This window comes from Crinia signifera, chromosome 6, assembly GCF_055691185.1.
Source record: "Crinia signifera chromosome 6, ASM5569118v1, whole genome shotgun sequence".
NCBI classification, from domain to species: domain Eukaryota; kingdom Metazoa; phylum Chordata; class Amphibia; order Anura; family Myobatrachidae; genus Crinia; species Crinia signifera.
Window position 1 is genome coordinate 87916960 of NC_139222.1, and position 15664 is coordinate 87932623.

The following is a 15664-nucleotide window of genomic DNA, read 5'->3' on the forward strand; positions in this document are numbered from 1 at the left end:
ATGAAGCATGGATTGTTCCGCATGTATGGCCCCAGGCGACGGTGATGCACGGTCCAGGGCGTCACTATCGCCTGACTAGAATTATACTGCATGCAGTATAATTCTAGTCATCACCAGCGTTCTCTCACTTGAGAAGACTGTCCGTCACAGATCTCTCAGCACACAGCGCTGGTGCAGTGCTGGGTGCTGAGCGATGTGTGTTGGGCGATCTGTGCTTATCTAGATCACTCAGCACACTGCTCCCATTACCCCCTGTGTACGAGGAATTATACTACATAAGTAGTAGACTCTAGTCAAGCAGCCGCGCGTCACCATCGCCGGAGGGGCCATACACATAGAGCGATCCATGCTTAATTTCTAAGCGATCTAGACAGATCACTTAGAAATGAGGCTGTAATCGCCCTGTCTTTATAGCCCATTATATCTAAAGAGATATTTCTAGATGCTGGCGTGTGCCATGAAGAGAGAAAAAAAGCGCGTTCCACACTTTATAGATTTTGATAAAGATAAACATTTATGACCTGTACAGTGTCTCAATTAATTCTTACTGTTAAGAAAATAAATTGTGTAACAGGAGTCTAGTGCTACTCTGTAATCTGAGCTCAGGTGGTTCCCTCAACATGCTGCACACAAACAGTTATCAACTTGTGCTCAAGGACCAGTATCAATGAAGAGGATGCCCTCTCCGATTACAGACACCGAGAGCATAGGTTGTGGTCTTTAGTTTTTCACAGGCCATTAACCTGAAATTGATGAAGTAGGTAACAACAGACAAGCACTGGTTGTCACAGGAGAGTAACCAAATGCTCTAATTTCTGTAAAGTGTTACTTCTAATGTTATATAATGAGGTTAGAGACGGGACGCACTTCCTTCTGCACAAGAGAAGCAGGAGGGGAGGGAACACAAATACACCGGCTAATCAATTCAATAAATGAGAGCACATCTCTAGTGACACTTGTGCTCAACAACAGTCAACACTTAATATCAACATTTCTGCTGAGAATGACTGTGTGCAGATAGGATATGCAAGCCCCCATGTATAATAATTATAGTCAGAATGATGCAGAGAATAATAATTTTCAGGTTTTAGGTGTTAAATATATATTCTGTTATTTTATATGATTCTATGAATAATGTGGAATAGAGTACCCGAAAATGAAACCTTTATTTGTAAGTTTTGTCTGCAGTAGAAATGTACTGCAGGGAGGACAGGATATACAGTACAGGTATCCTGTCTGTACTGTATGTAGCCAAAATACAGGAAATTCCTAGCTGCAGTGTGACATCACACAAGTTCCTAATGTTGCCACATACAGTACTTCCTAATCTGATTGTATGTAAGGGGCTTTGTAGCTAGCACAGAGTCTTATTAACAAGACCGCATACAATAATCTAGAATAAACATTAAAGTATATATTAATAGCCATTTATTGCACCATCATTTGTGTTACATAAAATTGTATATGCTAATACCAGGTCTGTAGCCTGAACATAGAGTTCTAGAAAAGGTTAGAACAATGTAATGTAGTAGTGTCTGAGTGTGTAAAAAGCCAAAGAAAACTGTGAGCGATCAGCAAGAACCGTACTGTTTCCAAACATTTGTGGGAGAACTGGAAGATCACGTGAGCGCTGCCGAGCAGCTGTTCTGTAGTGGTGTGTAAAGTCCCTAAAAAAGCCCAGGTTGAAAGAAAGGGTATGTAAAGAATTGCTCTAGGGTTCATTGAAGATATTGATAAAACTCAACGTGCAGATGGATGAATGACTAAAACTGTAATAATAAACACATATATACAATGCCATAAAAATATTGAAATGGGATCCACAATAAATGAATACTTCTCTACGGAGGTATCAATGTCATTTTGAAAGTGGATTTATCCACAACTTTGAGATGCAATGGTGGAAAATTGGGGCAAGTGCGTTCAATAATTAGTCCAGTATGGAGCGGGAGCAAGAATAAAGGCAGCGTGTGTCCGGAGAACTCCCCAGCAGGAGATATCACCCATCGCAACGTGACCCCATGAAGCTGCTTAGCAGGACATCCTTGCGATATGTGATGCAGGTGATCAATGAACAGGGTGTGATAAGCATCCTCCGTAGTGGATGAGAAGCTGATCCGGATCTTTTGCCTGTGTGCACAATGTCGGTCCCTCTCTCAGTGTCAGTGATGATATATAAAAGCCAGCTTCTGAGGAAGATGTGGGCTCTGCCACGTGGAAACGCGCTGAACTACCATTATAGCATCACTGAGTGGAGTAGCACCTACATCCGGATCAGCTTCTCATCCACTAGGAGGATGTTATCACACCCTGTTCATTGATCATCTGCATAGCAAGGATGTCCTGCTAAGCAGCTTCATGGAGTCACATTGCGATGGGTGATATCTCCTCTTACTGGGGAATTATCCGGACACACACTGCTTTTATTCTTGCTCTCACTCCATACTGGGTGCATTATTGATACTTGCTACTGAGGAAGCCGGACGCACAATATCCGGGGAAACGCGTTGATTCTATTATTGCTGTTCCTACATCCATCCAGTGTGACCTGTCCCATCTCCCACTGACGTCTACATTTTCCTGATTTATCTGGACTCTTTTATTTGGGATATCTGCATTATTCCTAATTCATCCAGCCTACAAAGGAGGAAAAACACGCCAAATAGGGAGACCTGAGCCCTTGAAAACATAGGGCAATCAAGGACACTCGTTTGTTACTCTTTCTGCACACACAAATTCCACCAGAAGACCCCAACGGATGGTAATATACTAATTAACATCACCTCAACTAAAACCATATAATATGGTGATTTCAACTATTCAATATATATCCCTGTGAAATCACACCCTTATTGCTCAATTTTATTATAATTCTTTTTAGTTTATTTTTGTAATTGTGATAGATGTTTATTAGTATGTATTAATAAATGCTTTTTATTGAGAACCGTCTAGTCTATATTATTGGAACAGCCAGCTCTGGTTCATCTTCTTGTTGCGTTATTGATCTCACTTGCCCTAATTTTCCACCATTGCATCTCGAAATTCTGGATAAATCCACTTTTGAAATGACATTGATGTCTCAGTAGGGAAGTATTCATTTATTGGGAATACCATTTCATAATTTTTATTGTATTGTATATATGTGTTTATTATTAAATTATTATTCATTCAACCAACGGCAAGGTATGTTTTATCAATATCTTCAGTGAACCCTAATGCAGTTCTTTACATACCCTTTTTCCCCCAAACATCTGCAGACTACACACTGAGGGGCAGATTTATTAATCTTGGAGAAGAGATAAACTGGAGATAAAGCGGAGAAAAGGTAAAAGGAGATAAAGCACAGCCAATCAGCTGTGTTTGAAAAAGACAGTCAAAATCCCGAATGGGTCAAAATCCCGACATTTAAAATCCCGACAAGGTCAAAATACCGACATATAGAATGTACAGGTGAAACAGTCAACATGACGCGAGGTCGACATGGGTTTTTTCACTGTTTTTCGACCCGACATGTGCCAACAGGCGGTATTTCATGCCCTACCATCCACTAGGGCGTGGTGGGAGAATAAAATAGTGTGCCGAGCACAGCGAGGCACCATGCCCGAAGCATCGCGGGCAAAGAGAGCCATGCGAGGGGCTGCGGTTCACTTCCAACTGTGTCCATGTTGACTGTGTCGACATTCAGGTAAAAAAAACTGTGAAAAAACCCATGTAGACCTCGCGACCTGTCGACGGAAAGTCATGTTGACTGTTTCACCTGTACATTCTATATGTCGGTATTTTGACCTGGTCGGGATTTTAAATGCAGGGGAACGATATAGCCTACGTCAGTAGATGTCAGCTGCCCGCCCGCTTCCCGTACAGGGAAGCTACAGGTCTAAGACACCAGAGAGGTGTCTTAGATCTGTGAACACTGTAGAAATCATTAGTTGATTTTGTCCCCACATGCAGGGCTGCGAATGGATGTTTATGTTAGCATCCATTGGCATGCGTGCGGGGAAATCGACGTGCGAGGAGAGGGGGAGGGAAGCATTAAAATGACCTGCAAAGATGAAAATTCGCAGCTTTGAGAGTCAACCAGAATAACCCAGATAGTTTCTCCTGTTGTGTGCAGACAGGCAGCAGATCCCAGCCAGGTGCAGGGTAGAACCTGTATTGGAATGCTGTACAATGTGTTATTGGAATTGCCAGCTTCTGTTAACCACGGGGGCAGGTTACTTTATTAGGATTATAGAAATATAGATGCAGTATTAAATAAAGTTTTAACATAATGTCTATTAAGGTTGTATAGTAGAACATTTGCCCTGCTCCCTAGTACATACTACATTTAAAAAAAAAAGAAGAAGTGGCGCACTCATTCTCCATGCACTCCTTAACACCAACACATAATCATAGGAATGGTATGTATGACCACTTCATGGCTTTACATCACATCACATCACATCACATCACATCATGTCATGTGATCACCCGCAGTGCCTTCTCTTCAACAAAACATCAGACCATAATGGAATTCCAAAAATCCACCATTCTAGGCGACCCTTAGCTGGAAAAAACTTGTCTCACTTCACAAAGTGTGACATACAGTAGAATAGTATGAAGACTTCAGATAAATGGATGTATAATCTACATTTCCCATAATCACTGTTCTCATAGTGGAAACAAGAATATAATGAAAATATTAGCAAGTATATGTAAATAATGTTTTGGCAAATGCCAATTCTGGCAGGAATTGAGGATCTCTGACTCCATTCCATGGTCTCTTCATCTGTGACCTGTTGTAAACAATTACTTAACAGACAGCGGCACTAGGTAAATATGAGCTCAGGAAGATTTCCTCTTGTAACTGCTCTAATGATGAAGACTTGGATGATGTTCTTCTCCGAATTCATTCATCCACTCGACATATAACGTAAGTCTGTAGTAAGTACAGAGCTGAAGGAGAGGCTGTTGCAAGAATTATTGCTTATTTATTTTTATGTTTGCAAGTTGGAATTCCTACCTAGAAGTCCAAGCACTCTTCTAGATTACCTCAGGTTTTCCTCTCAATTTGACTGTACTGTGGACTGTTCAAGTTCCCCTCTATTTTTAGGAGCTTTCCATTCCCTGCAGTAGAGAAGCGTTCCCATAAAATATTGCTACCATAACCATGAGTCACTGTTGGTATGTGGTTTCACTGTCATATGCAGCAGCTTGTGTTTGCACCATAGTGATTGGTATTGTGTTAAATTTTGTCTCATCGGATGGGCTTCGATAAATGATTGTATCACCACAATGACTTTCTTCTTAACCACTCTTTGATACAACTGACATTACTGAATCATGTCTGCTAGTAGTGTTCCATGTACACAAACACACATCTTTGAACAGAAAACGGACTCCCTGATTACAACTATTCTTGCCTATTCCATCAATTTTGGAGGACGGCATTTTTTGAGCACATTCTAAGTTTTTCCCTATCTTCACAATGGTCTCAATTGTGCTTCAGTGTATGTTGAATACCTTAAAAAAACATTATTGTATCTTGACATGGACTTCTCAATTCCTTAGTCCTGGATTTGCCTTTGCTTGCAAACGCACCAAGGGCGGGATGTACTAAAGGGAAAATGCGGTAAAACGGGGGTTTTACCGCATTTTCCTATGTACCAATACCCGTCCGCCCCGTCTTCGCCTGGCAGGGTATCGCCACCCTCTGGGTGGCGATACCCTATAGAAGCCTATGGGCTTCTATCGCCGTCCGCGCGCCCCCCATCCCGTCCTCCTTTGATCTCCTCCTCCCTCAGCAGGTGTCACAGCTGGGAGGACATCCGGCTGCAGGGGGAGGAGGAGACGCAGGGGGACACTGACAGCCGCCGGGATGTGACGGAGACCCCCGCAGACCACATCACAGGTATCGCGGGGGTCTCTGTCACCGCAACCCGATGCTAGCCGCATATGTTAGTACATATGCGGCAGCATCGCGGCGGCTGTCAGGCGAAGGGCGGCGATGTATATTAATACATCCCGCACTAACTACCTTAACAGCACAAAGTTGGTCGCGAAAGCTATTTAGGTGAATTGTGTAGAAAGTTACTTATTTCAGGGGAAATCTAACATGAATATAGCAAAGGTGTGAATACCAATTAAATCACTTCTATATACACTGTGTAGGAAAAGTGATTGGACACTGACTGCAAATAAATCAACACGATTTTATTGCCATCTGTATTTTATATATCCACCAAGTGCATTGATTACTGAAGACACCCTTCTTGGCAAAAAGCCCACAAATACTGTGGCACTAAAGAATTTTGAGTTGGCCTAGAATGCACCCGTTTCTCCAATTTGTCCCAGAGGTTCTCAATGGGATTAAGAACTGGACTCTGAGGTAGACAGTCTATCCGGATTGTCAAGTTTTCGGTTCCACTGTCCAGTTTTTGCGCTCTTTACACCACCAAGTGCTGGGATGAATTCTTTGTTGTGATTAGAGGTTTAAAAGCAGCTGCTCATTCATAATATGGCCTCCGTACAAAAAAGACAGCAAACATCGGGACAACCTGATTTTTCACAGCTCCCTGTAACACTCTCCGGTCCCTTGGTTGCAGTTTCAAGGGGTTTCCAGGGTGAAGTTCATTCCTGCAATGACCATTCTTCTTCCACGCATTAATGACAAAAGACACAATGGATTTATGGACCTTCCTATTGTACGAAATGGTAAGCTCCTCCTGGCAAGTCATTTCCTTAGCAAATGATGTAATAAGTGCCGCTCTTACCCCATTTTATACCTTCACAACCACATGTCTAATGCAGGAGAACACCATAACTTTTGCTTACCTAGTGTATTTTATAGCCACTGTAAGTCCCACACATAAAAAGGTCTTCAGTGATACAGTATACAATTCTGCAACATAAGTCCATTGAGGCAGAGTGGCATCAATAGCACTGGACTCATTATTACAATTAATACAGTTCACACCCACAACATTTTCACACAACTTGGGGCACAGGAAAAAAATATATAAAAGTACTCCATAAAACAAAACAAACAAAAAACAATAAATGATGGAGGGAGGTAAAATACACTTAAAATAAGCAATGTTTTATCAACTATAAACCTAACAAATTACAGTTGGGAATGAATCATAATATTAAAATATTAAATTAACATATTTATGTTCCATGGCAGGGAACCAGTAAGTGACGTAAGGAAATTAGGTTGTGAAAACCTATAGTTCTCCATTTTATTCTACTGTAAATCTGTCTTTCTCACAAGATTTTTAAACACACACTAGCAAGAGAAACGCCCCTAACCTCAAAGGCAGGATTCAATAGTCTACAACACAATGCCAGAACCTAGACCATTACATGTTTTACTGTACCAAGCAATCGTTCACTTTTATTAATGAATTTTAAATTAGTCAATTGAGTGATTTGTAATGGTATGTTTATATTATTCATTGTCTTGTGATATTTAATATGCTACTGTGATTGTCTTTACTTTGTAAAATTCAATAAAATTTACTTATCAAAAAACAATGCAAGTAATTTGGAATTTTATTAGTAACCGTGTGGCTGAGGCCTTGGAGAGAGATAAAGTGGACAGAGAATGTACCAACCAATCAGCACCTGACGTTTTTTCAAACACAGCCTATAACAAAGCGGTTCAGAGCTGATTGGCTGGTACTGTATCATTGTCCACTTTATATCTCTCGAAGGCTTAGTAAATAGACTGAGTATTTTCTTGCAATGTACAACTCCATCCTCGTCCTCAGTCTATTACATAAAGCTTTCATGGGTCCCCTGCATTATCGGCTACTGAGCTGATGCTACTGAAAGACACAACTGCAGAAACAATGAAGAGGCAAACAAACAAAAGGCAGCCACCGATTACTGGCAAATACAGTAGGATGATTGGACAATTACATTAGCTCACTACAAAGAAAGGGTCGGTTTTTAGTGAATGCTATAGACAAAGAGGAAATAATGTATGCTGCAGTATTTAGGACACCTCAGTCCCTCCTCCTGAGTTTATAATTAACCAGACGTCTCCACTTAACACCACTCATTCAGTGCTAATTACATTCAGATTTCCGTTTCAAATAATAGAATCCACTGTCCACAATAACCTGCATTTTTCGGACGGTGCAGGAACTGTTTTGTGTGTCTTAGCCATTAGATAACAGGCAATGTCCTCGGCACCTGCTTGTTGCAGGGTCTTACTTTAAAAAAATATATTAGAAAGCATAAAAGAGTTCTAAAGATTGTAGCAATTTATATGATCAGTGATTATATAACAAACGTTGTTTTGCTTGTAAATTGTGCCTAAAAACCCAAAATATAGTATACTAGTATTTAGAACCCGTCATGCAGTGGGGTCACTAGCTACTGTGACTGGCATTGTTGCACCTTTTTTAATGTCTTTCCCACCTTCCAATATCATCCCCATCCCCACCACATCTGTCACTCATCTTTGTCCCTCCATCCGCCTCGCTCTCAACTCTGCCATTCCCTTTCCTATACGCCCGCATTCCATCTCTTTAATCTATCTGTCTCACTAATACCTGTCCTGAACCCGACCTAAGCACAGAGAAGATGGCACACAGGTGTCTTCCCCATCTCTGTACCCATTTCCTTGTCTGTCTTTTTCATCTCTGCCCTCCCTTCCTCCTGCCCCATCTCTCTCTCAAATGTATGTCGCCCTCCACCTCCCTCATCTCTGTCCCCTTCTCCTCCATCTTTTGCACATTTTTGTATATTTCATCCTGGGAACACAATGTTTCCTCAAAATTATTTCACCCTGGACAAACAGGACATCCTATTGAGGGGTCAGCATGGACGGAGGAACAATTATGTGACAATTTGAAGTTTATTGTGGCAAAAAGAAGTATGTCTCAGTAACGCTTTGTATGCCCAAGGTAGACGTCCACTTTAAATAATACTTTTTTTGGCCAATAAAATCTAAGACTGGTTATTTCCATCTCATAATAAATTAATAATATATTTATTCCACGATGAATAAAGACAGATTTTTCCTGCCGGCCCCATATAAAAGGAAGCGAGTTGGGCACTAGATCAGCAAATAATTACTTATACAGGGTTTAATTTTCCAGCGTACAACAGTAGAAAGACCGAGCACATCAGACATTGTACCAGCAGATTACAATGTGTTCCCTTTCTTATGTATTACTACATTAATTATGCATCATCTCTCCAATCAATAAACATTAGGAATTACAGTCAATGTAATGAAAGGTTATGCAGATCCCGAGGTCCTGTGCAAACTGCTGATGCTACAGCAATGTTCCCACCTTAAACTTCTGTGGTAAAATTAAACCAGTTTTTCCACAGCAAGATCACAGTAGTTATTACTAAATTTCTACAAATGCAGATGAAAATGATAATTTCAGACGTTTCAGAATAATTAACTTAGTGTTCATTCTAGCACCCTGCTCCTTGTAAAATCCTTGTAGTTCCTGCTTCCTGCCTGGGGTGTTGCTATCTGCTGTGGTACTTCTAGAACAGTTTGGTTTGTATCTCAATGTTGATATACTGTATAAACCAAACTGTTGCAGCAACACCACGGCAGAGAGTGACACCCCAGACAGGAAGGAGGAACTGCAAGGATTTTACAAGGAGCAGAGTGCTAGAACGAAGACTACATTAACTAGGTAATGTAAAAAAGAAGGTTAAACTGCGCTACACCTAAGAACATGCAACAGGTGTGGTAAAATAACAATATGGTTTATTAAAACAAGAATATTGGGTACTTAAAAACCAATATTAGTTGCTATAAAATAATAAATGAAAGGTACTGCTGGTATCATGCAGGTTTCAATGATATAGCTATAGTAACCCACAATCCAAAACGGTTTCCTGTCCAGTGTCCGTTCCTATAGTGCTTCCCTTAATGTCCCAAATTTTTGAAGCCAATGTTTCCAATCCGAGGACTTGGATTGGAAACATCGGTTTCAAACATTTGGGACATTAAGGGAAGCACTATAGGAACGGACACTGGACAGGAAACCGTTTTGGATTGGTTTTCCAGCAGATTGGTACCAGCAGTACCTTTCATTTATTATTTTATAGCAACTAATATTGCTTTTTAAGTACCCTATATTCTTGTTTGAATAAACCATGTTGTTATTTTACCACACCTGTTGCATGTTCTTAGGTGTAGCGCAGTTTAACCTTCTTTTTTACATTTTCACTGTTTTTTTGGGCTTGACACCCAAAATATTTTTAGCTGCAGCTCTAGCAACTCTGCTCCTCCCTAGGTGCCCTCCCAGGACACCTAGTGCTCTAAACTCTCCTGTTATATGGTAATGCAGGAGATATCATATATAACACCTGCTTACTTTTCTGTTTCAATCTGGTCTGCTGTCCCCATTAGAGATGTGCGGGTTTGGATTTACTTGGTTATTTTTTCATCTCAAAATGGCATATTATTGGTTATCTGGATCACCTGTTTTAGTTAAGCCAATAGAGTATAAGAGTACATCTGTACTTGTGCTAGTTTTGTGGAAAAGAACCAAGTAAATCTGAACCGCTCATCTTTAGTCATTATGATCTACAGATTCGCTATCTCCACAACTGAGCAATGTTGAATTTCTCCAGGTGTTTTGTATCCACTGTTGCTATTGTACTTGCAGCAAGTTGGATACTTAATTATCAGGGGCCATCCGCCCCTGAGAATTCACATGATGAATAGGCCACAAAGCCTGTCAATAAAAGTTGACAGTACAGTAATTCTTTAGGTACCAATGGTTTACCTGAATTATGCATGCACAGGTCAAATAGGTCACCTCAATGATTTATTATCTGTTTCATGTAACAAACTTACTTTCTCGCTGTTCCCGCTCTTTCAACACAGCATCCATCCACTTCTGCTTGTCTTCTGCAGTTTTAGCCATACAGACAAACCACTTGTTTTTCGCTGTGTTATGAATCTTCCATCCATTAGTGACAGTGTAACCATTGCTATGATAGTCCGCTACAGAGAAAAAGGAATTGCTAAGAGTCAGAGATTCACGACCAATAGAATAACGCCAACACATACAGCAAAGGGTACAAGTGTAGGGCAAAATGTGTATTCATCTAATTCTCCACCTGGTGGTGATAGATTGCTCCTAACACAATATCGATACAATCAATGTCAAGAAGCAAATGTAAAGGCTGATCAGTACAATAAGGTAAATAGGCCGCTACCTGTAAGGTCTATTCTCTGCCACACAATGACCAATGTAGGACAGTGTATGTGAATTCAGCATATTAAAATGGCTTTCCAGTCACATTTTGGCTGGTTTCCAAAATACACACAATTTTATTTTATTTTTTTAAAGCAACGTCTTTGACTAAAAAAAAATATATATATATATATATATATATATATATCAGACAGTAAGGGTGGAATGTAATAGGGTGAGAGATTTGGTAAGAAATATCCACCTTTTTATAAAGTGGCAATCATTTACACTGAAAAATCTTACTGGTTTTGCAGTGTAAATGATTGCCGTTTTAAAAAAAAATGGAGATTTCATACAAAATCTCTTACTTTTTGACTCTCTCACCCATAGTCTGAGTTCTGACCCTCCCCTCCACCAACCAGTGTCAGCGAGCAGAGGCATTTCACATGGCATACCTGTCCCATCTTCCACATTCTCCGCCTCCATGACTTCTGTATTGATCCGCCCTCGGAAAATGTACAAAGAGCCATTAATAGATTTGGTCCTTTTTGTAGACTTCTTCCCAGCGACCCTGGAAGGATAATTAGGGCAAGAGTTATATCCTATATCCACGGAACAAACGCTATAGGTGTATGAGGACACATCTGTAGGCCAGGTATGGATCATTAGGTCACCAGCAAGTAGGTCAACAAACATTAGGTCCACACCACTAGGTCAACCGGTCATTAGGTCGACAGGGTCATTAGGTCGGCATGGGTAAGGTCAACAGGGTCATTAAGTTGACAGTGAAAAAGTCAACATGGTTATTGATTTTCTAAAAAAATATTTTGCCCGAATGTCAAAACTGTCAACATAAACAGTATAACGTAGCGCTGCGCTCGCCATGCTTTTATTCTGCCACCACGCCATAGTGGATGGTAGGACATGAAATACCACCTGTCAGCACGTCGGCTCAAGAAACAGTAAAAAACCAACATGTCGACCTAATGACCCTGACTACCTAATGACCCCTAAAGTCATGTCGACCTTATTGCATGTCGAGCTAAAGTTATGTTGACCTAAAGTCAAGTCGACCTAAAGTCAAGTAGACCTACCTGCATGTCGACCTAGTGGTGTTGACCTACTTGGTGGTGAGCCAATGACCCTATCCCCTGCAGGCCACGGTCACTGCTCCACTGAAGATCTGTAATTCACAAACTTTAACCCCATTCTCACCTGGATTTCCTCTTGCAATAGACAAGCAAATTGTCAAACAGGAAGAACATCCGTTCCTGGATATTACCGGCTGATATTTTAAGAAGCGTCCCCTGTAGCAGAAGCTGGGTACATATGTCAGTCAGATTGGACCCCTGCAGGACAGAAAATACTAAATGAATTTTAGATCACAAGCACTTTGGGGTATTGCCAACTAAAATCATCTAATAATGGTTCTGGGACTATTTATTCAATATAGGCTAATTCCAGCAGAAGAGCCCTTTTTGGCCCATATGCGCTAATATTACGTTGCGCGGATTTTGAAGTTCATGTAATCATTTGGATTTCAGCAGCTTCATATGTGTATATACTCAAGTGGACATTTGCTATGTATTAAGCAGAGAGCAGGAGGGATTTCTATTTAATAAGTACTTAGAACACGCTGTGAGCAGGAAACACTGCACACCAACACTCAGCGCTGTTGAGGTTTCAGATTTCAAAATAGTCTGTTTGGCATCAAGTTTAATTTACTGGAGCATGGCAGCAGCCGCAGAGGTCGGAACAACGCTATTTCTGTGAGAGAGCTCTGTGCGTTTACATCCATTGAGTATAGTTACTTAGAAGCTATAAAACTTGATCATATAATATGCAATTGCTACAAAAATCTCCACCAACTGTTCTCCATAACAAATATGCCTAGCCCAGGGCAATTTAACAAATTTGGGGCCCCAGATGCCGTTTTTTTTTCCCCTTGGTACCCACCAACAATCTCTGTCCCAAGAATATGCGCCTTCACGGAATCTTCTACTATGTTCTCATATTTCTGAATATACAGTACCCCCCTTCACGCTCATATGCACCACACACCCCATCACCCATTACATATTAACAACTGGCCTAGCACAAAAAAAAAAATCTGAGCTTGATTGTAGTTGTTAGAAATTAGACACAGACTAGGGATGGAATTGTTATCTTTATCATCAATGGCAATTGTGCAACTGGCCATCGATGGTGTCATACTATGCAATTTTTTTTTAACGGATTGGCCTGTGGGACAATGAAAACACGGGGGTGGGGTTTCATGAGCATCAGGGGCGGAGCTATGCTCTGTGTCCCGGCAACAACATTAAAAAAAAAAAACGGTACTTGTTTCCTAGCACGGCCACAATCGTTGGGATCGTGTACCTTTAAGTTAAGGTACACGATCCCAACGATGGACCCGATTTCCTTTAAAATCAGGTCCATTTTGCCGGCAAAGGTAAAAAATCGGGGGTATCGCGTCGGTCGGGACCATTAACATTGGTCCCGACGTGACCGACGCGATGCCCCCGATTTTGCCATAGGCTTCAATGTTAAAATATTTTTTAACATTGAAATCGTGAGCATCGCGTCGGTCTTGTGCCTTTATAATGGCACAAGATGAGATGGACTTGATTAAGTCCATCTCACATTGAAAAAAATGTGAAAAATGTGAAATGGGATAGTAGGGGAATGAAAAGGTCGGAGGACGCGCACCGCCGCCGCTCGCCACGCTTCGGGTTGGCATCTATCATGGGGTGGGGTTTACGTTGTAAATTTTGGGGGTCTAGGGAATATTTTACATTGAATCTAATGTAAAATCGGGTCCCAGGGACCCTATTCACATTTGATTAAATCAAAAAATCGGGTCGGTCGCGTCGATCGCATCGCATGCGACCAAATCGCATGCGATGCTATCGACGCGATTTTTCTGACACGACCACCCCGAGGAGGAGGCCAGGATGAGGAGGCTACAAGTTTCACATTAAACAGACTGTAAAGAATGAAGAATGATCCAGCTACATAGACCACCATACTTCTCTGAAAAAGTTTTGCCTAATATGAAAACTAACTGCAATTCTACCTATGATATTAAGGAAGAAAAAGAAACATGTGATTGAAGTCGTGCAATTTCCATGTATTATAGACCAGTTGTAATGTGTATGCTTTGAATTTTAATTGTAAGGAGCCTTACACAAGTCTGGGTTCAATATAACTGTATAATGACAATTACAAACAAGATGCTGTGTTTCCTGTTATGTGCTGGGAATAACAATTCTAAACTTCAAAAGTTGCTGGGGTATTGGAACATTCCATCTGGGAAGCCCATCAGTTTTCTTTCAAATGGATTTAACACAGTGACACCAGAAGCCCCTGTAATGTTGGAACTGTTTCCCCACGTAACCCAATTACTGCAGACTTCTGTGTATCATCTACTATTGATGAACTATACAATGGATATTTGTTTTGGTACTTGTTTCCTATCTGGGCGCCCAGGTTTTCTACGTACGGCACCGTAATGAAATCGGATCGCATCGCATCGTACACATACACGATATTGAACGATGCGATGCGATGCGATCCGATTCGATTTCCCAAAGGAAACAATGTGAAATGGCTCAATTTAGCCAAATTCTCATAGGAACAATAGTAAATGGGCCAAAAACACCCCTGAACATTGAAATGTCCCCCCAAAAGTAGTTGACGCCACCCCGCCATCAACGTGAACCCGAAGCGTGGTGAGCGCAGCGAGCCCGCGAGGGGCGGCGGTACGCGTCCTCCGACCTTTTCATGCCCTACTATCCACGTCGGCGTGGAGTGAGAATAGAATAGTGTGGCGAGCGCAGCGAACCACCGAGCCCGAAGCGTGGCGAGCCCCGCGAGGGGACGCGGATACCTTCACAGTTATACGCGTCCCCTCGCGGGCTTCCCAGGTGTCCATGGCGACGCGGACACCTGGGAAGCCCGCGAAGGGACGCGTTTACCTGTGAAGGTATCCGCGTCCGCTCGCCACGCTTCGGGCTCGGTGGCTCGCTGCGCTCGCCACACTATTCTATTCTCACTCCACGCCAACGTGGATAGTAGGGCATGAAAAGGTCGGAGGACGCGTACCGCCGCCCCTCGCGGGCTCGCTGCGCTCGCCACGCTTCGGGTTCACGTTGATGGCGGGGTGGCGTCAACTACTTTTGGGGGGACATTTCAATGTTCAGGGGTGTTTTTGGTCCATTTACTATTGTTCCTATGATAATTTGGCTAAATTGAGCCATTTAACATTGTTTCCTATGGGAAATCGAATCGGATCGCATCGCATCGTTCAATATCGTGTATGTGTACGATGCGATGCGATCCGATTTCTCTACGGAGAATAGCATGATGCGCAATTAACTTAGCGGGCGCCCAGATAGGAAACAAGTACCTTTGTTTTCGATGCTCAAGCATCAAATGCAAATTATTGTTCTATGTAAAAAATTAAAATAAAAAAACATTCCAAAATATCTCATAGAGGGGTA

The 15664-nt window shown here is 41.6% G+C and overlaps 1 protein-coding gene across 1 annotated transcript in view; it reads right to left on the reverse strand.

Annotated features, from left to right (window-relative positions):
* PREX1 (phosphatidylinositol-3,4,5-trisphosphate dependent Rac exchange factor 1) overlaps positions 1-15664 on the reverse strand; it is a 245025-nt gene that overhangs the window by 106294 nt on the left and 123067 nt on the right. The window contains exons 7-9 of the mRNA XM_083146391.1: positions 12378-12511; positions 11618-11733; positions 10820-10969 (exon numbers count right to left, since the gene is read on the reverse strand). Coding sequence (XP_083002517.1) covers positions 10820-10969; positions 11618-11733; positions 12378-12511 — 400 coding nt within the window. The remainder of the gene's footprint in view (positions 1-10819; positions 10970-11617; positions 11734-12377; positions 12512-15664) is intronic.